This window comes from Quercus robur, chromosome 9 (assembly GCF_932294415.1).
Source record: "Quercus robur chromosome 9, dhQueRobu3.1, whole genome shotgun sequence".
NCBI lineage: Eukaryota > Viridiplantae > Streptophyta > Magnoliopsida > Fagales > Fagaceae > Quercus > Quercus robur.
In genome coordinates this window covers 2,166,648-2,189,346 of record NC_065542.1, presented here as the reverse complement: position 1 = coordinate 2,189,346, position 22,699 = coordinate 2,166,648, and the positions used below count along the sequence as shown (strand labels likewise).

Genomic DNA, 22,699 nt, shown 5'->3' with positions numbered 1-22,699 from the left:
ACAAACAGTGCCTATTCAGATTTCCTAGTCTGATTCAAACAGTTTCAACCACTACTATTGCTATTAGCTCTTAAACTCTTTTTGACCTGTTGTGTTCAACATGATATGGCTTAGATTTATATGCCCAAATTTTAGGCTATCTCGTAGTTTGGTCCAACTGTGACCATAAATTTGGCCTCAGCAGCATATTCCCACTCACATGCTCCATAAGTTCTTGTCATCTTACGCATGTAACTGTCATGTTTGCACCTGAAACGCACCCCCCAGATGTCATGATTCACAGAACAAATATGGGAACTACAAGAAGTCAAGAACAACCATACTTGCCCCTCCCGAATATTAAATTTTGTTTTAGAGAAATAGAAACATATTGAATTCAAATCAACCCGCTGGAAAATCAGCCAATACAATGTTTTCAATGTCTGGTGGAATAGACTCCATCCAGACTAATAAATAAAAAGAAACTAAAGCTCTCATTGCCAAAGCATGAGTTACAACACTACCTTGTCTATAAGTACGAGAAAATGAAAAACTCTAAAGCGAGCTTATTGAAGACAGAATGTCTTTGATGAAATTACCAAAAGCCGAGTGATACATATTACCTTTACAGATAGCATTGATGACAATGTCTGAGTCGTCTTCTAATGTGGACTCTGTGAAACCAAGCTCTTTTGTAAACAGAACTGCACGCCTAGCTGCCAAGGCTTCAGGGTAATCATTGATGAGGGCTTAGGGATTTTTTCAGAGAGAGAAGCCATTACTTCGCCAACGGAGTTTCTGATTACAAGCGGAGGTAATTTGGCTGGTGTCCCATTAAAACGTTTGAAGTCTGAGAGATAATTCCCTGCATTTTCGGCCACAAAATTCAGAGGAATAGTTGGTTCATTGAAACGGCATTTGTTTTTTTGGTTCCAAAGTGACCAAGCAGTAGTGGCAGGGATTCTAAGGGGACTGCTGTTTAGGCATAGAATTGATTAAGGGAGAAATTCGAGTTGCTTAGAACAAGGAACAAGGTGTGACAAAACATTCTTAAGAGAAATCCATCTCTTGAAAATAGTACTAGGCCAATCTATGTAATTGCATTCAAAACTAATCACAAAGTAACTACAATCTGGTACATATTTGGCATTGGCAGCCTTCTAGATACTTGACAAGTGTCTAAATCCTATTGGCTAATGCTTAAGCAATCATCTAACTAATTAACTAACTAGTTACAAGATGATTAGGATGCAAGCACTTGAAATGCCCTACATCAGGACTCTCCCTCTTAAGAAGCACTTGACCTCAAGTGCTCTTGGTTGCTACAAGTTTTGTATGAATTTCTAGCATTCTAGGATGATGCAGTTGCATTGTATAATGATTTTGCTGTTGTTGGCAGCACGCCAAAGGTTGCTGCTTCTGTACAGCGAAGTCCCACACAACCAACCTTCATCTTCATAAGAGTTCTACCCGGAAATGCATATTAACTTAAAATTGCCTTTCAAGTATAAGTCATTATACTTTTCTTTTTTCTTTTTTAAGAAAAAGAAAATTTTGAATGGTTTACCAATTAATTAATTGAGAATAAAACGTAATAATGCACCAATAATTATTTTTGAAAACGCACACAAACATAGAAATACGATTAACTTCACTTTAAAGAAATGGTAAGCTTTAAAAGAGATGGCCAAATTGTTCTACACATAACACACTTTCTTAAGCAATGTAAGATAAAGTTTTTTTTTTTTTCTTTTTGTAAAAACAAATATACATAGAAGGGAGATAGGATGAGGTTCTAACACAAAAGCACACCACAAACATTACTAAAAAATTATGTTAACTTTTAAAGGCTTATATAATTACTGTTTTTTTTTTTTTTTTTTAGAATCTCATTTCATGTATTGTGAGCCCATATATGTGTGTGTGTGTTTCTCAAATAAATAAAAAAAATGTATTGTGAGCATATATATTATTAGAGATTTATAATAATAATAATAATAATAATAATAATAACATTTAACTTTTGATTAAGCGGACACCATAAATTGAAACTCTCTAAAAAAAAATCATAATATTTTGCCTTAAAAAGCTAGTAAGAATAATTTTACATGTCATTATTCTATTACATATTTTCAAATAATTATAAATTTTATTCTATATTTAAATCTTACATTAAAATCTTACCAAATCATATTTTCTTTTTCTTTTCTTTTTTGATAGAAAATATTATTTTCTTTATATAGTATAATATATAGTTTCATACTTCCATATATGAACAAAATCATAATAAATGTTTATTAATAATTACCATAATTATTAAATTTTTTGCTTTGATAAAAAAATATTTTGTGAAAATTTCTTATTAATTGCACAAGTTCCATGAGAGTATGAGACCTCCCCTGCGTAGAACATGTTACACGAGAGAACTCTAGTAAAACTGACTTATAAGATACTTTTCTTTTCTTTTCTTTTTTGTGCACAAAGCCCATCTTCAACAAAGCTCACTCAAATACCTTGATCCCACCAACAACCCAAAGGAGATACTATCTCTACTAAACCCAAAAGCCCATATCTCAACTGACCCAAAAGAAACTATAGTGACTTTCTTACCACATATATGGGTTGGCCCAAATAGCATACGTATACATGGGCTGTTATTGTTTGTTAAACAGACAAAGGAAACCTCTCACTCTCATCATCCCAATTCAAAACCTTAAGCATGGCTAGAAGCTTTGTATAGAGGAGCAACGTTTGTCAATGTCAGGAGGGTTAGGGCAAAGGAGTTTTGAGATCGTTTTCTGTGGGTATCCGAAGCACTCAACAAAATTAGAGAGGTATTATATACCATTAACATCCCAGCCCAGTCTAAGAGGCCCTAAAAATTCACTGATTTGCATATAGGTGGTAGTATGTCCAAAAATTAGGCTATCAATTTCAGCCCAACCCAACCAAGCTCTAGTTGTAGGCCCAAATACTGCGACATTATGGTTTTTTATAGTATTTCATGGTCACCGACGTTGGTATGTTTTATTCTGACTCCAAACTTGCATAGGCTTAGGAACCTTGTATTATAAATAGTAAATTTTTTTTTTTTTTTAAAGTATTTTTGTTGTGTCATAACTCATGGCTAGTGTGAAAACTAACCACAATTTGCTGTTAATTTTCATTGTTTTTGTGCTACTCACAATTTGGATGTCATTGAATAAACGATTCACAATTTAAATGAGTTGATTATTTGTAATTTTGTTGTGGTGTAGTCTTTTTTTCTTTTTTTTCTTGGTTGTGTTATTGTAAGGGTTCTTAAGAACCAAAGTTGTTAATCTTACCATATATGCTTGCTGGTTTGTGGTAGCTAACAAAACTAATTTAAAGGTAGATTGGGCTTCAATTTCAAAGTTGGGTATTGATAAAGAGTTTGAGTAACTTGGCGTAAGTTTAGATAGAGCTGAAACTCACTTTCAGCTGCATTTGTGTCAAAATAAGTGGGTCCCGTGCACTGTTTAGAGGACTCACAAGTATTTTTTTAAGCAAAATTTTTATTAAAATTGGGTCTCACGGCACTATTCACACATTTAAAAATTATTTTACTATAATGTTTTCAGTTTTCAGTTTTTAGTAATAAACGGTATTCAAATAGATCCTAAGGATTTTGTTGATGGGGGTTTTGAGTTGGATGTATTTGTTGGTAATTCTTTAATCACATTATATGTAGGGGGAGAGTGGTTGCAAGTTGCAACAATAATGCATGATATGTTTTTTGATAAGATGCCTATAAAAGATTATTATAATGTGGCATTTATAAGGTAAATTGTGAGAATTATTGAGATAGGAACAGGTATATTTAGCCTTTCTGAGTTCTAAGAATTAATTCCTGCTCCACCAGACACCTTATTTACTTAGTGAGCAATTAAAATTCGATCAAAAGAATTAGCTGCAATAGACAGCTAAAAATTTCAATGATAAGCATTGTGTTTGTAGATTGAATTATGGTTGTTGCTATCTAATGCCTATGCTAGGCTTCACACCATTTAATAAAACCATTAGAGCAACTTCATTTGCGCAGAATGACCAGGAACCATTTAATGTATATGGATAATCTGAAAACAAATACATAAAAATATAACATCCAGGGCAATTTAATAAAATATATGAAGGTTTTAGTCAAAGTGTTTTTGCTTATATGTAATTCCTTTTGTTTATGAGTTTTCTTTGATGAGTTTTTGACTAATTTGAGCTGCATTATAATAATAACTTTGTACTAGCATCGTATAGCTGCTATGACAACATGGTCCTTAGAAATTAGCTATCTTTAAATATGTGTTGTCCCTTGCCACTGCTTGCATTCTATTTGCACTGCCTTGCTCTATTTGTTGAAAGTTCTTGAGCCCCATGCTAAGTCCAAGATTGGCCTAAAGTTGAGGTTTTGTATAAGTTGTTTTGAACTTCAATTAAGTTTGTGGCTTAATATATGTGGCATGCATTAACGAGGCAATCTCTGAGAGGGCTCTGGTCAAATTATTTTTTCTTATATGTAATTCCTTTTGTTTATGAGTTTCCTTTGATAAGTCGTCAACATAATTATTGTACTTTTTACATTAGTTCCAAAAGCCATAGATTTGAGGAGGGTTGAGTCAATTCATATAAGCAACAAATTCATACATTTATTTTCCACTCGGAAACCCACCTGTTTAAAAATCATATGATTGTGATTCTAAAAAAAATAATAAAAATACATAATGTTATTAATTTAACACTTGTGAAGCATAAGTGAACTAATATTATGACACTTATTATATGTGTTATGATATTTTTGTTGTCTTTATAGATTTTCTCATATTAGAAATATATGTAGATAATTAATATGACTTTTGTTTGATTTCTATATTATAGATTTTAGTTGATTGACTTCCATGGAGATACACAGGTAGTGGGCTCATTGGTCTAGAATATAACGTAACTTGAAGGTTTAAGGTTCAATCTACCACACTATCAATCCACGAGGTTTTCAAGATATCTCATGGATAGAAAATGAAATAATCTAGCCAATGACGATGATATATATATATATATATATATATATATTGAAAATTCATCTAATTCATTTTAAGATAGATGGATAGAATTTTAAAAACATTATAACAGTATTAGGTGAAATGATACCTCTCCACTTATCAGGTGCATGGGTTCAAGCTGTAAGTTCAACTGCATAATTATTTTTAACCATTTCGAAAAAGTAAAAAATCATGGGGAAGGCCCATATTAGATCCAAAGTAGGGAACATAAAAAATAAAGGCCCATTGGGAAAAGTTATGGGTTGTAGCCCTGTTCAGGAAATACATATTAAAGTTTGCAATAGGCCTAAAGACACCGGAAATGGGGCTGTCGGTTTGGTGGGATATACCAACCCAAGGTCCCAAACACGCTTGATATTATTTTAGTATAATAATCTTGAAACTTTATATTTTTAGCTTTATAATATTATTCCAATATTCCTTCCGTTCTATACTATTAAAAAAAATACAATATCTTTCATAAAATTATCGAAAATCAAGTAACATTGTAACAGATTCAAATCTTGCCTACTTTAAAGCGCAAATATTCATTGAAAAATATTTGCAAAGACTGTTTTATTTTTCATAAAAATTTCATTTATCATGGGATTTGATATGTCTCAAATTGACTAGATTGTATAGAGCCTAATTTTATGTTTGATAGGGTTTAGACCAGATCTGACTTGGAATTGTATGCGTTACCGTTTTAAATAGGGTTTTAACTCGTTTTTTGTCAATACAGAATTAGAGTTTTATGACTACAAGCAGTTTTTGTACTATTATCTCTGATATAGTGAAAATTGATACAACTTTACAAACATAGTCCAAATGGTGAACCATGTAAATATTTTTCATGTTGCATAAATGTTTTTTGCGTGTTCTTCGATCTATTTTTTTTTTCCTCCTTCATAGATCATAGTCCATGCGAGAAATTCTTTTTATTAATCTTTATAGATATCATAAAAGTTAAATTTACGACATTTTGTCTATTTAGAGAAAATTTATGGCATATGTTTCATGATTATTGTTTTTTTAATCCAATCAAGACACACTTTACATGAAACTTGATGAATAATAATGAACATAAAGCTCTCCATCAGCTGCGTCAAAGAACATACTTAAGGTCCGTTTGGATTGAGCTTATTGTTGCTGAAACTGAAAACTGAAAACTGAAAACACTGTAGCAAAATAATTTTTAAATGTGTAAATAGTACCATGAGACCCATTTTTAATGTTTTTTAATGCGTGAACAGTGTCAGTACAGTACATAAACAGTGTATTTACTGTTCATAACAGTAAAATTTGTCCTCCAAGTCAACAAATGCGGGCAAAAAAAAAAAAAAAAACAAAATGCAACTCTGGAAATGTGGACGCAGGATTCATCTGAATCCAAACGCCCTCTTAAAGCATACTTTTACTTAAAGTATACTTTAATCTACCCAAAAAGAAAAAAAAAAAAAGTATACTTTGATTAAATTGATCGAAACTAAGTTATATATATACCCAGGAAAGTAGGAAACTCCACACAGAAGATGGGCTAAACTGCTAAAGCTCAGCATGTTTTTGACCATTGACTAGCGAACTGTGAAAGTACATGGATCGAAAAAAAATAATATAGCTGGGAAAAAAGCAAAATGTTGACAAAGAAAAAGATATGGAAGACCGTACATGGTACGATATTTTTATTTTGCTACGGTCTCCAGAAACGCGCAAAGCGTACTGGTGTACGGTGAGAGGGGGAGGCGGTGCCAGCTAGTGCTGCAGTCGAACCCTGAAAGTTGCTTCTATCAAGGTTGTTGGTGATAAATCAATGACTTGACCTTGATGGAACACCGAAGCTCAATTATTAGTCTTAGCTTGATCCAGCTGTTTCGCTTCCACGGGGGCTTGACCTATCTGCAATGTGCAGTTTTGAGCAAAGTGTGTGTCGACTGTCGACACAGTCTAAGATTTCTTCACAGTGCATGTACAAAAATATTATAATAATAATAAGATGACAAGAGTGTTCCTATCAGCACGTTTAAAAATTTATAATAACAAACCCTTTTTTTTTTCCTTTTTTTTTTTTTTATACAAATTTTGGGTCAGTTTGTTAATAACATTATTAGAAATTTCTTATCAAACTATTTATTTTACATTATATTTTATTATTATTATTATTATTTTACATACAATAACTTTCTTTCACTCTTTTGTTTTATTCTCAAAATACATAAATAAATAAATAAAGGTAAGATAAATAGTGTCTATGTATAGTAATCATATGTTTTCACCCAATTTTGCACATAACTTGATGTAGGTGAATTTTAAACTTACTTTGCTAAAATGTGTTACGTTTTCTATTATACAAGCATTAAAACAAATACTCTAACCAATTTCACTCACTTTCATAACTATATGTTATGATTTAAGTTGTGGAAAAAAGAAATTCCGAGTTCATATAAAAGTGACACGAAAGTGAAAGACAGCTAGATAAATATCGGTAAAAATAAGCGTCAAATTGGTTGCCGTCCTAAACAACCTTATATATAGGTGTATGCACGTGTTTTTTGGATGTGAGAGGATGTCCTTGGAGATTGAGAATGTGTACTTCGTGGAGATAGATCAACCTTAGGAAAATAAGAATGTGTCAAAGAGTGTCAAAGGCTATAAACTGCGCTAGAATATGGCAAATAGAAATTAGAAATAGAAATGCTTGCATCACTATATGTTTTTATAATTGTTGAATAAATTGATATAGTTTTTTGTAATTAGACTATTAGTCCATTTTTAATACTATTTTTATGATAAACCAATTAATTACTATAAGATTGATAAATTAGAAATGGAGGACACAAATTTAAAAAATATGTATTAAGATCTAATTAATCTTATAGCAGCCTTTCTACTAAGATTATTATTTATCATCAAATTAAAATGTTAATTATTTTTTCTTTTGTGTAACTAAAATTTGAACTTAGATGAGTTAGATCCCTTATTCAATAATTAAAATAAAAAAATTATTACACTATATTATTTTGAATTGTAATGGGCTAAAGAAAAAATTGAGAAATTGTTAATAAGATTTTGTAATACTGTTTAGAATAACGGAAATAAATAATGGTGATGGACAAATACCTTAAATTGAAAGGATTTCACAAATTTAAGATTTTAATCAACAAAATAAAAAACCTAAATTCTAATTAGAAAAATATGATATAAAATTTGAAACTTCTTATAAAATCTCTCTCTCCCCCCCCCCCCCCCCCCTTCGGGAACATATAAATTAGAAAGCTACATATACAAATTAAGAGATAAAATTTTAGTGGCTTATAATACCCCACATCCCATCTCCCCCCATTCGGTTTGCGAAAGTGACATTTTTTGGGGTCATTTTCCTTTTGACCATATGTCCCCTCTTTAAGCAATTTGGGCGGTGATTTTCCTGAAATATTTGAATGAATTTGATCAATATGGGTCACAAGCATCAACCTTTAAACTATTTCTTGTCTATTCTCCTGAGATCAGACGTGAGGACTCTACATTCTTCATAGAAAAAAAAAATAAGGCCAAACTATGATGTTGGACATAAAAAAAAAGAGTACAAGCTTTACATTTTTCAATTTGTGCATGGTATAACACGTTTTTATGACCATGAAGTTAGCTGATTAAACTTTTCTAAAAGCAAGTACCATAGCTATTAAATAGTCTATACCTTTTTATTTTACAATTAAAAAACTTTTATATGGATCAATTATAAATTCTACATAAACATATGTCCAAATATTTTATAAAAGAAGTACATTTTTTGAGACAGAAAACCTTGGTTTAGAAACTTTCTCTATGTTCAACTGTTGCATGGTGCACGTTTTATACTTAAATTAATTAAACTTTGTTTTTTTTTTTTTGGTATGAATTAAACTTTGTTAAAAGCAATTAAGTACGATGATTTTATAAATCTGTATCTTAAAGTTTTCAATACATCGATATATATTATGCTGTCAAAGCCATGTAGAAAACATGCATAGAATGAGAGAATGGGCCAAAAAAAAAAAAACAATTTGAAGAAGAAACCATCTAATCAATGGACTAGATCGCGTCGTACGTTATTTAGGACCACTTTAAAGTTTAAAGACACCTGTAACGCGTCTTGTAATAGAAAACCATCTAATCAAAGGACTTGGTTATATTGTTTTGTGAAAGTTTTCCCTAAAAGTCATCATAAAAATAAATAAATAAAGTGGTTAGATGCAGGGCGGCCCAATATAATTTGGGGCCTAAGGCGAAAAATTTATACGGGGCCTTTAATATGTAAATATTAATTAAACAAAATTATTTAACACTAATCAAATCAAGGTTAATTTGATACATTAAATACATAAATAATACCAACTAGACTAATGTTAATTTCATATAGAGAATTGAATATCATAGTTGAATTATAAATATTTATAAAAAGAAATAAAAATATATTATGATTGAAAAATATATTTTTTTTTGATATAAGACGACGCATAGTTAAATAAAGTTGTAATCTAATTTTTAATTTTATTTTTTGATTTTAAGAGAGAGAGAGATAGATATTATTTGGTGTATGGTTTTGTAGGATATTAATTTACAAAAATCAAAGTCTCAAACTCTTAGGGGAGATTAATCTATAATTGATGATTTAACACATTTGCAACATCTTTTTGAAATATTTTAGGGTTTCAATTGAGTTAAGGTTCTATTAGTCTCGTACTTTGAGAGTCTTAATAGAAATGAAAAAGAAAAATGCGCTAATTAAAAGCACTATAAAATTTTCAAAATATAATGTGATATTGTCTCTCATTGATAAACTTCATCAATTTAACTAATGAATGTTTATATCATGTTTTTTGTGATTAATAACATGACAATTTGTAAGCCAATAGTAAAATTTGTATATCACTAATAAAAAAAATGTACAACATTTAGAAAATATATATGATTGTATAAAAATTTGGGTCTTTAACTATGAAAAATTGGGCCTTTTTTTTCTAAGGAATTTTTTTTTTTTGGTGGGGCCTTAGGCCTAGGCCTAACTTGCCTAGGCCTTGAGCTGGCCCTGGTTAGATGGAATCAATATGTATAATTTGTATAAGTTTATATATTTTTAGTTTGTTGATTACTCTTTGGTTTGTTTTAAGGTAATTTGGGATCAATTCTCGTAGACAATATGAGGTTCTAGCATTAAGAAAGCATTACCATTTATTAATTAAAATAGTTTGTATATAATACACTTTAATATGCTTTTTATTAAAAAAAAAACACTTTAGCATGAATTGAATACTCTAAAAACTATGAATTTTTCACACCAATATTAGTTTATTTCACATTCTTTTTATATTATATGTGAGATTCATCATGTGAGAGAATGGATGTAAGACCCATATATATAATAAGGAAGGTGAAAGAAAGAATATATTCAAAGTGTAGATATAATAATATATTTCTCTAAATAAAGTTATCAATTGTGAGAAAACTTAGTTTTTCCTTTTTTCCTTCTAAACTTCCTATATGTGCTTAAAAAAATTAAACAAAACCAAATAAATACAAAATAAGAATAGACATGTGGCATGGTATGACTCGATAATGCAAAACCAAAGGAAACGTGCGCATGCGCCCATTGACAGCATCTTCCCACTTACGTAGCTACTCGGAAACTCCCTTTCAATCTCCAAAAAAAAAAAAAAAAGAGTTTCTTAAATTTCATTCACACTAATAATACTTCACATCCATCTCCTATATTTATATCATGATTGCTTCACACTCTTCTCTACCAAAATCAGTATCTCTCTAGCTAGCTCATTGAAAAACACTCAACAATAGTGTTCTCTCACAAAAGCTCAAACACATACACATGGAAGAACCAACCAATCCTAACGTTGTTGCACCAACATATAGGGGTGTGAGAAGGCGCAAATGGGGAAAATGGGTGTCTGAAATTCGTGAGCCAGGGAAGAAAACAAGGATATGGTTGGGGAGCTATGAGGCGCCAGAAATGGCCGCCGCGGCCTATGATGTGGCGGCATTGCACCTTAGAGGACGTGGGGCACGCCTGAATTTTCCTGAATTGGTTGATAGCTTGCCGAGGCCAAAGAGCTCGAGAGCTGAGGACGTGCAAATGGCGGCTCAAGAGGCGGCATTGCGGTTTAGAAGGCCTGAGATGGGAAGCTCTGGAGCTAATGTGATGCCGGTCAGGGTGGGACTTTCACCTAGCCAAATTCAAGCCATTAATGAGTCACCTTTGGACTCACCAAAGATGTGGATGGAGTTGACAGGAGCTCTTTTGTTTGAGGAGAATATGGTATTGTATGACAACAATGTTGAGTTCAGTGACTGGGAAGAATTGCAATATGAGTCCATTTGGGACTCGTAAGCATCATATTCATCTCCATTTCTCTCTTACAACAAATGAGAGAGGGAGATTAAACACAAGTTCTTTTTTATCAGAGAACTGAACAATATATGTCACATAATTTATCAGTAATTACCTAAGACAAAAAGAAGCCTTTAACTATAGTAACTCTTTTAACTTTTTTCCCCCCCTTTTAGAAAGGTTTTACTTCAATACATTTGAGGTCACTCCTCTGTAGTTTAGTCTGGTCATTTGAGGCATTCAGTGGAGAATGGTTCAAGTTCAAGTATGAGCAAGTTTTTTCTGGTACAAAGTATCATTGTGGTTGAGTCATGAAGAGACACGTGGGTCGAGTTTTGCATTAAATGAGCAGCTTTTAAGAATTTGGATGGAGGCTAGCTTTATTGAAGCATCAAATTGGGGTTTTGTTTTTTTACTAGCTCTGGCCCTCTCACATAGTAGTCTATTTTTGTTGGGTTTTATTGTACTATTACATTATTACTATATATCTTTTCTGGGGGCTTTTTTTCTCTCTTCATTTCAGCCCTATGCTACTTGTATGTAGCAACTGTTAAAAACAGTTATGTATTTTGTTTTACTTATGTAAAATAAGTGGTTTATTCATACCAATTAATAAAGCCTATTACATATTGTTCACTTCAATTTTTAGCTTCTTGTAGCAAGTTTTAATATTAATCAGCTCTAACGGAAGAGTTCTAGTACTTTATTTGCATAATTGGCTCTCATCTGCGTATCCAAGTTCAAACAGTAACAACAATCTACACAACTACCTTAATTTTAAAATAAACAATTAAATAAACCTAAAACAATTTCTGGGTGTACCAAAAAGTTAGAATTAACAAGTTATATAATGATCTTGAAGTCAATTTATTTAACCACAGTGGTTGAACGATTGTGGTCAAAGACAATGAAAAACACTACTAAATTTTGAAATGGGGTTTATTTAGCACGTGTGTTTTTTCGAATTTCATTTATGCGTGCTTTATTAGATTACTATGGTTGTAACTTGTAAAGTGGAACTCCAATGAAAAAAGAGGAAGAGTGGAATTATTTCTACATTGAATGTGAAAATTCCAAATGCCAAAACCAATACTCAACACTAATGAATGATCAAGTCAGGTTTCATATTCTTCTCAAAAAAATAGAAAAAGTCAGGTTTCATATTGTCTGGCTTTCCTGCCTGTCAACCATTTGGTTGTCTAATTACAACGTATATAAAGTATTAATTTAAGGCTGCATGTTTTCGAACTGAAGGAGAATTGGTGTGGTTCTCAAAGCAAGCAGCTTCCTAGAATGTATAGAATTGCCAAGCAGCTAAAAAGGTGAATAGTTAATTGTTTCCAACTTAAATTAGGGAGTGGAACAAGTCCAACCTTTTTCCAACAAGAAAATCTCTGCCAAAAAAAAAAAGATATTTGAAGGGATTTTTATTATTATTTAACTTTCATTTCCCCACCAACTAATCACGAATCACGATCTTTTTTAATTTGATTTTTAATTTGATAGTTACAATAAGTATTTAGATCTTAAATATTTTGAAAATATAAAAAAATATCAATCAGTTGAGCAAAGCTACAAAGCTCTTGACATCATATTCCAAAAATTAATCACATCCACTATGTATTATGAACAACCGATTAATGAGATTTCATTGTAAAAGTCATTTTAGACTGGGTTTAGAGAGCGTCCTACGGCACGTCTGCGTTTTTTTGTGTGAATCCCGTGAAGATTTCATTGTAAAAGTCATTTTAGGCTGGGTTTGGATAGCATCCCACGGCACGTCTGCGTTTTTTGTGTGGATTTCATGCACTGTTCACGAGACCCGCAAGTACAGATTTCAGCAAAATCAATTTTAAAACTGGGTCCCACAGTACTATTCACACATTTAAAAATTATTTTGCTACAATGTTTTCAATTTTCAGTTTTCAGCAATAAACGGTATCCAAACAGACTCTTAGTCGTGATTGAACCTGGCATTGTTCGCAACTTTGCATATTAAAAAGTTCAAAATGATAAAAAAAAATAAATGATATTATTCATTTGTTGGGCATGCTTTTGCGCATGTAAGTAGTTAAAAATCTCACATAGTGAAAAAACAAGGAACTTGAGGAATTAGTATAACATAATTGGGTCAATACTTAAGACTTTAAACCTTTGAGTTAAGAGATTTTCAATGGTAATTTTTCTAGATTGAAGCAAATTCTTCAGTAGAAAGTTTCGATAAAATTATTTAAATTTTGAAAATAATAAAAGTAGGGTTGACCTTTATGAAATTTACTCTTTTTCTTTTTTTTTTTAAGAGTAAAAAATTCGTTACTCCAACTTCATTTGGACTTAGACTCGCCGCCCAAATTTTACTTGGGCCTACCGAACATGGGTTTGAGATGAAAATGTAAAGTCATTGGTCTTGTCACCACCTCCCTTACGCAAAAAGAGTATTAATTAAACAAAGGTTCTCAAAAAGGGTAAACATGGACCTTTCCTCCACCGATATTCACCAATGTGAATTGAAATATTTTATTTATAAGACTATGAACATTTTGACTGGTGTAGCAAGAGCTGTCATCCAAAAACCCTAACAAACCTCTAATGAGGGAGACCAGGTTCTAATCTTGATGAAAATTACTACTCTAATTTTGTGGTTAGTTTAGAGTCCACATAAATGGAAGCAAATTATTACAAGTTATAGAACTTCTTGGTCAACTCATGTACCAAATATTAATACTTTCATATAATAATTACAATAGTAATTCAGGGATCGAAAACGTATGGCCTCTGAGGCTACTTTTACTTTTTACTTTTCAAACAGTAGAAAGTAGAAATTGAAGAAAGTGTTTGCTACTTTAATGTCTAAAAAGTATGTCTAAATTCAATTGGAACTCTGCGAGAGCTTAATCCCTCTTTTAATAATCTATCCACGAACAATACTTCATGGGTGTCATGTGATTGAAATGTGTAGCTCAATTTTACTATCCACGAACAATATATACTCCATGGGTGTCATGTGACTGCAGTTAAATCTAAATAAACAATACAATTAATAGACCAAGTCATATTTTATTTTCCGCATACCCGTTTGATCACTAAATATATGTAATATTTTAACTATTTTAGAAATTCTTCTTTTTGCTTTTACTATGTTAAAATGAATGGAAATATATAAAAATAAAAATAAAGAATTTAAGGCTTGTGCTATTAACAAAACGCATGGTGGAATCGTCATGTCAAATATAAATCTCAGTCACTAAACACAGTTAAACAAATTGTGTATTAATCAAGTTCATTTTTTTTTTTTAATGTATAACACTTGTACATTAAATAAAAAAATGCATCGTGTTTTTTTTGTAAAATACAAAGAAAAAATATATCGAAACCCATAACTCCAAAAAGAATTAATCACATTTTAAATGGAAGAAAATTAAAAGAAAAGAAAAAGAAGAGATGGTTGGAAGTTTGTGTAGCCATGATCTATCAGAAAAGCTTGTCAAAGAGACAAATCTTTGCATGTGCTTAGGACCTAATAATGTACCAACCTTTGATTAAGTTATTCTACTCTTTCACTAGGAGATACTTCAAAAACTACTCCATGAACTAATAGTATGATGAATTGAGCTTGGGATCTTCGAGTCTTTGTTATCCCCCAATCATTTTCTTGTTGAACAAGCTTAAACTTGTCCACCGATTATTTGATTAACTTATTTCTTTTTCATATATTGTAAAACTATGACTAAATTTTTTACCCCTTCATAAATCTATGAATTTTTATTATGAATAGATTGTTTATATTATCAATAATAATTTGATATCTTGTATAATTCTATTTACAAAACATATACAAGACAATTTCAAATATATATATAACTATTTTTTTAGAAAATTTAGAAAATTGTACATATAAAAAATATAATTGCATATGGTTAAATTGAACCTTATACTTATATTCGCAAGTTTATTCACAAACACATTACTATGTTTGAGCTTGTGTCATTTAATAGTCAAGTATAAACTTAGGCTTGAGTATAGCTTGTTTGCAAAACAAACAAACAAAAACAAATATTTTTTTTTCCAAACTAAGCTCAAATTATTCATAAACAAATTGGTTCATTTACAATCTTTTAATTTTAAAAAAACACACACTATCACGTCCAATGTTATAATTTGTTGATGTATACAATTATGAGTAGTGACACTTTTTCCCAATTCTTATTTACATGGATCTACATTTTTTTAATTAATCACTTGCAATCACACAAATCAAGATTATAGAATTAATTAGAAAAAATGAATGTGCTCGTGATATTGTTGTTAAGTGGCTACCATAATGATTCCATCACATGTAGCCTTATGCAAGACCCATCTTGTTAACATAGTCCATCCACGTGGGTACGCACCCACCACTGGACACAAAAACCATAAATAAATAAACAAATAAAGATTCTCATCTAAAGAGAAAAAAAAGCAACCAAATAAACAAAACTTTCTTATTCGGCAGAACCACACCCATATACTCATATTGCAGCCGGGACCCACCAACCGATAGTATCCACACACGTGTCACCACATTCATTAAAACCCCAGATATTACAAACAACCACTGGACCCGACCCTTCATCGTGGACCCAAATCTTTCACAGAAAATCAACTGTGCAACGTGGCGGCAGTAGGACCCAGATGCAAAAAAAAGCGGTTGTGAGTAACCGCACCATAGCCACGTCACTTCACTCCCTTAAGAACAAGTTTGGTTGCTCACTCTTTCTTTGTCTCTCCATTTTGCTCACTTTTCAGTTCTCACAAACCAAAACACCACAATCTGGTAACTGTAACCTTCAAAACAAAAGCCCCCAAAATAAACAGCCAAACACATCCTTAATACACAATAAGTTTGAAGTAACTAACTTTTCAACTGTTAAAAGACCTTGGAATCTCTATCTGTTACTGTGAGTACTCTGCATTTTTTTTTTCCTCTGTAAAATTCATGAAACAGTTGAAGTTTATTGTAGTAAGGTACAATCTAGAAAATATTTTGGTCCCATGTTTTTTTTTTTTTTTTTTTTTGGGCCTAAATTTTCTTTTGGTGGTTATTATTGGACAGGGGGTTTTGTTAGAGTAGTTTGAGTGTAGAGAGTAATTGGGAAATGGCAACTGATATGGATCATCATTATCATCATAGCTATTGTGGCAATGAATGGTCACAAACTGAGGTACCATTAGAGGGCCAACAATCTCAGGTACACTCTAAAATTACTCTTTCAATAGCTGTCTTTTTTTTTCTTTTTCTTTTTTTTTTTTTTTTTTTTTTTGGGTGAATTATTGATTGAATAAAAGGTAAAGTGATTAAGGTCAAAGATAGAGTTGCTTTTTGTGATGGTGATATAAATATATGAATGATTGTTGAAGTATTCAATTAAGCTGTCTGTACTATTTGAAGTAGTTTTGGAAAGGCTTAAAATTTGGTCAAATTTGGATTTCATACTATAAAGTTAAACAGCTGCAATTTAATTTGACTGAGAAGCAATGAACATTAGTGTCCTGCACCTTCCTCTCACAAAATGGCGGATCCCACATGTGAGAAGGAGGTGTAATACACACGGTGTACCAAATAATTTCTCATGAGTGTGATTTCGTCCATTATTTTGGGGAGTGTCATTTTGTGAAACCTTGAGAAAGGTTCATGTAATATACCCATATGACTACCTATAAAGAAATTCTTTATGTGATAGACAAAGTGTTGACATTGTACATTAAAAGGCTATAACATGATCTCTTCTCTGTTTCTAGAAATGGAGACCATTTCAAGGTTCTGATTTTAAATGAAGTTGTACACCTTTAGATTTGTGATGTATAATTGAAACATGAACTAGATTTTTTTCAAATGGAAAGGATCCTTTTCCTAAAAGGCAGATGTGACTTGGAGTAGCTTTAACAAAAAATAGAAGGATGAAATTATTACCTTTTTAATATTTGAAGAACAAAAACTAAAACTTTCACAATTTTTTTTTGAAGCATTGGTTGGCTTGGTTAAGTTATCTAATATTTCGGAATGTTATTAGCAAGTATATTGTTCTGATGCGAGGCTATTCTGTTTTTGGAGAAATTTTAAAGCTTGAGAAATGAGTTTTAATAAATGTTTTGTGAAAATAGATTGATTGTATTTTACATGGACATCTAAATATTCTTTAGAGTAATGGTAAGGTTGAAACAAAGTTTATTACAATTTTGTTGCAAACTGCAGTGGCTTTTATGTGGTGGTACAAATTAATTTGTGGAATGTAGGATCGTGTGATGCACGTGGCAAGTCAATGTAGCAGCCATGTCTGTTAGTAACTTAATAATCTGTAAGTATATAAAGATGCTACAAGCATAACAAATTTCACTTTCTTGTTGAGGTGGCAGATTATGATTTCTAATATATCATTTTCACACGGGACCCCGCTAACATCACTTTTACTGCATACCAATCATGAACTGCCACCTTAGCAGTTGAGAAATTGGTTGTGGGCTTAGACTTATTGGTAAGGAAAATTTGTAAGAACTATAGCAAATTTCTTCTCTTCAAGAGTCTACTTGGTTTCCAAATTATATGAGAAAAAAAAAAAAAATTGGAGCATTATATTTGTTGTAATCTAGATATAGTTCAATTGACTTTTGTATTTGACATTTAAACATACACTGATTCTTCTTCTTTTTCCCACTTTTCTTGTTCTCTAGCCTTTTTGAGTCCAAAGGCTCAAGTTGGGAAATTTGGATGGCCCTAAATCTTGAAATTAAATGTGATAAGATGTTTTTCTTATGCTTTACTGGGTTCTATGTTAACATTTCTGCTGTATGGTTTTGTTATTTTATCTAAATTTTACTTTGGCGTGCAGGTTGTTTCCATCTCTGACATTCTGGATCATGGTTCAATATCTTTTGGAAGATTTGCTGTCGAATCACTTGCATGGGAAAAGCGGTCAGTGTTCTCCCACAACAGACGTCAGGAGGAGCTGGAGAAGTTTAAGGCCCCTGGATTTGTTGCTCAAAAGAAGGCATACTTTGAAGAATATTACAAAAAAGTTAGAGCTATGAAGGCATTACAAGCAGAACAGCAACAGACAACACAGCCTGATTCTTGCCTGGTGGCAATGAGCACCATCACACAAGTGGAAAATGCTGTCAATGCTGACTTCATGAAAGAGGAAAAGAAGCCTATCAATGTCAGTGAGAGACAGGTCTTAGAGAATGATGCAACTAGAGGCATTCTGGATAGTTCAAAAGATGCTACCAAAGAGGAATTAGGTTGCTGTGGTAATGACAATGACAAAGCTAGCCTGACAAATGAAACCAGTGTGTCCTTATCTGCCATTGAACTCCAACATTTTGTAAAAGAGGCTTCCTCCACTTCATCAGTCAGTAAGAGCTCAGAAACTGCCCAGCATGACTGCTCTGTCTCTGACAGAGCCAAGCATGATGCCAACAAGCAAAAGAAACAATCATCGAGTCTAAATGCTAAGGTAAAATGTTGGATTTCTAATTTGTGTCTCATTTCCCCTTAACCGATGATATCAAAATCTGTGAAAAGATTCTCACTTTGCTTGAGGACTATTTACTTATTAACACTGACTTTAGAGGCCAACAAATTTTTTTTTATGTATTGCAAGGTGGTTCTCATGTTTGCTGATCCATAAAATGAGGGTCTCCTTTTTTTCGGTTCCATTAATTATATAGGAGATTGAAAAGTAAGAAAAAATATTAAAATACTGTAAGAAGAAGATTTTGACAGCCTCATAGTCATGGTGAAACTCTGCCAAAAACAAAATTCTTAATGTGTTTAGACCTGATTACTAAATAGCTGTTATACTGCTGTATGCATTGTCTTGTTAATTGGAACTCTCTTGCTGTATCAAGTTGTGGTCCCGTTTATATTTTGATTGAACTTGTGGTTAGTTGCTAAAGTTTGCTAATGTGCAATAGATAGGTGATTTTCTGTTACTCAGTTTTAAGTTGTTCTACCAGGTGACAGTTGTGTCTGCTGAAAACAGAACACATTTGGACTACAGAATTACCAAAGGTGCCGTTAAGCTATCTGAGAAGCCGAAAGTGTCTATCAATGATAAAATTGCTGGCAAGAAAGATAACGGTCTTGTTTCAAGCAAAAGAAGTAAACCTAAGATTTCAAAAGACATTAGTTCCAACAATGTTTACTCAAATAGACAAAATACGGAAATACGCCCCAATGCCGCTGTTCTGTGCACTTCATTAGTGAGGGCTAGCTCAGTGACATCTTCACCCATTGGTATAGTTAGTCAGGTGAAGGCAATTTCAACTTCCAAAGGGTCAGTAGACAAGTTCCCAACAAAGTTGCCACTCCATGAACGATCCACCCAGGTAGACTATCATGGTTGTATTCATATTGAATTTTAGTTCCTCTGCTGATGGCTTTTCTTGCTGGTTGCGTGCAACTATATATGCAGAGCACTACAAAGGAGGCTTCTGTTACTGGTGGTTTGAGAAAGAAAGCTCTGGATAACAGGAGGTCTGGTTTCACCAATTAGAATGCTTCTCTCTCTCTCTCTCTCTTAACAACCCCCTTTCCCCCCAAACCCCTCTCCCTCCCCTCACTCCCTCACTAATCTGAATTGTTTGTTCATTTTTAGGAGCTGTGATGGAGTTGGTAGAAAGCCTTTAGAGCCTAGTGGCTGCCAAATTAGAGCCAATGGCGGAGTATCCGAGAACCAAAGACCGAAAATAATGTAATGTGCTATATCCATTTACATTTGTTGTCCTCAGATACTGTCACTACCATTTTTTTTTTTTTTCTGATTTTTCTTTGCTTGTGTGATATTCTAATGGTTTGGAAATACAAAAGGTCTATGAACCTTCGTGCTCAGAATAATGTTAATCAAAATTATGGAGTTGAAGCTGAGCGAAAGAGTAATGTCAAAGGACTGCAGAAAAAGGTAATTCCTACTGGATATGATTTAGTTAAGCATGCATACATTTGCGTATGTCGGTTTCTGCATTTTAAAGATGTGATCGTTTTAACTAGGTTCCTCTAGGGAGCTTGGACCATTGGACTTAGAATTATCCTAATCTCAGCTTCCATTAGCTTGAACACATTGAAATGGTCAAAAGATCTTGCATACACTAGGAATCTCAGGATCGTAGAGAACTTTGGTTGTAAGGATTGCATTTACAAAATTAATTCGTGAAGCATCATTTTAAAGTATTTATTATAGGTTCATGACATCTCTAATGGTTTCTAGGCTACTACCTATTATAGGATCTCCAATTTGGAGAAGATGGGCAAGTGATTTTCTTATCCATCTTTACTGATTTTGTTAGAGATTTGGTATTACTGACGGTATGTTACACCTCCATCACCTGGATCACAAATGTGGCCTACCAAGACATCAATACAATGACAATGAAAAGTTGTGCTGGTTCTTGCTAGAATTTTAGGCTTGTTACTTGAAGAGATTTATGGCGCGGACGATGAAATGTAGTTTTATGATTGACAAGGTTCAATCATATTGTTCAATAATACTTGAGTTTAATTGTAATTCTATAATCTTAATGCCTAAGACATGACTGATTTATGAAACTATGTTTTTGTTATGTTTAGTTTGAAAAGGCATGCATTCTGGTAATGAACATTCTTCTGTTTGTTATATATAGAGGAATTTTCAGTGTTGGATGCACAGATCATGCTTGCATTTTGTTTGTGTGCAGGGAGACGAGAAAAGTAATGCTGGGCTTGGAAAAGATTCAAAATATGCATCATCTACCTTGTTCACCATTCACAAGGCTCCAAATCCAAAACCAGTTCCTAAGGTCATATTTCTATTCTTTCTTCTAAGGGTTTGGAAATTACTGCAGAAAATTAGGACATGATTTTATTCCTTATCCATTCTATCTTATGTTATTCTCTTTTATTAATTGGAATAAAAAAATCATGAAATTGTGCCATCATATAACAATTTGATCAACATTTCCAGATTGCATTACCAGAATCTGCAGATATGACCCATGCAAGAAGAGAACCAAGGTACCATATGCTCCATGTTACTCTTCAATTACTATCCCCCTACTAATTCTTAAACATGAAGTATACACTTGTTTAAATTTGAGCATTTTATGAACAATTGATCATGAGTAAGATTTACCTTGGATTAACATGCCCAAATTCATCTAGGCTTTTATGTTACCTTATTGTGATTGTGACTTGATTGCAATGCAGACCGAAGATGCCAAGTTGGCGGTGAAATTGAAACTCAAGGGGATTCGTGAATTATCATAGCCCAGGAATCTGAGGCTGTCACTTGTCATACTCATCACATTTGCAATCGAAGGTATCTGCACCGGATTTTATGAATTCAGGGAAAGGTTTCAAGCTGGCACGAATTATGGTCTCAAGAAATTGCAAGAAACCAAAAGGAGAACCTTAGAAGGGGTAATTCAAGCATATGAGATACATATTTTGTAGAAGCAGCTACAAAAAAATGTAACATTTAGGGCTTAAAATATGTGACAGAAATTAATGATTGTATATAAAGTTCATGCTTGTATGGATCATAAGGCTGTCATCAACTTCAGAAGATAGACCGAAAGTATTTCAAATCTTCTAACATTTCAAATTGAATAAAAACATGAGATCTTATGATGCTTATTAGTTGATTTTGTATATATACTCAAAATATATTTGAGAAATATATATACACAAAATATATTAATGCTTATTAGTTGATTTTGTATAATATCTTACAAAATAATATTAAGGTAACGTAAGTATGCATGCATGCTACTAAATTGGAATATAGTAAAAGATATAACTTAACCAAGAGTCATGTAATTTAATGGCATTGTTTAGTCATTTTCATGTGGAGAACATGGAATAAAATTAAAGTTATCAATTCCATTCCATTCCGGTGAAAAAATTATGTGCTAATTAATCAATCGGTAAGAATCAACCAAATTCCATCTCAACCTAAATTCCTACCCCATTTTAGTCTATTCCACCCGTTTAGGTCCATTTCACTCAATTTTCGATAAATGTTGATATGGGCCAATATGTGAACAAAATATTGACATTTTATGGGTACTTTTTATTAAATTTGAAATTTGAAATTTGATTTGATATTGTATATTGTCATGAAAATTTTGAGAAATTAATTTGATTCTTCTTAATTTTTCTTGATTTGATCTTTGAAATTTAGTCCTATTAGACTCAACTATTGATTCATCCTAAATTAATGGACTCCTTGTTATCTTGTTATGTAACGAAATATTTTAAATTATCTTTTCATGTAATGGT

The 22,699-nt window shown here is 32.3% G+C and overlaps 2 protein-coding genes across 4 annotated transcripts; both read left to right on the top strand.

Moving 5' to 3' along the window:
* Positions 1-10,787: 10,787 nt before the first annotated feature.
* Positions 10,788-12,051, top strand: LOC126699921 (ethylene-responsive transcription factor ERF022). Its single transcript, XM_050397896.1, has one exon. It carries the CDS (start codon positions 10,891-10,893, stop codon positions 11,407-11,409), a length of 519 nt encoding a protein of 172 aa, XP_050253853.1. The 5' UTR covers positions 10,788-10,890; the 3' UTR covers positions 11,410-12,051.
* Positions 12,052-16,163: 4,112 nt separating this feature from the next.
* LOC126699326 (protein WVD2-like 7) lies at positions 16,164-22,054 on the top strand. Of its 3 annotated transcripts, none has more exons than XM_050397073.1 (10): positions 16,164-16,346; positions 16,502-16,637; positions 18,276-18,899; positions 19,402-19,773; positions 19,860-19,921; positions 20,043-20,138; positions 20,255-20,345; positions 21,118-21,219; positions 21,384-21,433; positions 21,626-22,054. In XM_050397073.1, exons 2-10 carry the CDS (start codon positions 16,545-16,547, stop codon positions 21,648-21,650), a joined length of 1,515 nt encoding a protein of 504 aa, XP_050253030.1. In that variant the 5' UTR covers positions 16,164-16,346; positions 16,502-16,544; the 3' UTR covers positions 21,651-22,054. The 3 variants fall into 3 exon arrangements, with proteins under 3 accessions (XP_050253030.1, XP_050253031.1, XP_050253032.1); XM_050397074.1 differs by having other exon boundaries at positions 16,164-16,413; XM_050397075.1 differs by lacking the exons at positions 16,164-16,346; positions 16,502-16,637 and adding an exon at positions 18,027-18,179.
* Positions 22,055-22,699: the final 645 nt, after the last annotated feature.

Excerpts from the sequence above, each read along its gene's own strand:
- LOC126699921 (XM_050397896.1), top strand. The coding sequence starts at position 10,891 with ATGGAAGAACCAACCAATCCTAACGTTGTTGCACCAACATATAGGGGT.
- LOC126699326 (XM_050397073.1), top strand. The coding sequence starts at position 16,545 with ATGGCAACTGATATGGATCATCATTATCATCATAGCTATTGTGGCAAT. Across the intron at positions 16,638-18,275 it reads TAGAGGGCCAACAATCTCAG|GTTGTTTCCATCTCTGACAT; the intron begins GTACACTCTAAA and ends TTTGGCGTGCAG. Across the intron at positions 20,139-20,254 it reads AACCAAAGACCGAAAATAAT|GTCTATGAACCTTCGTGCTC; the intron begins GTAATGTGCTAT and ends GAAATACAAAAG.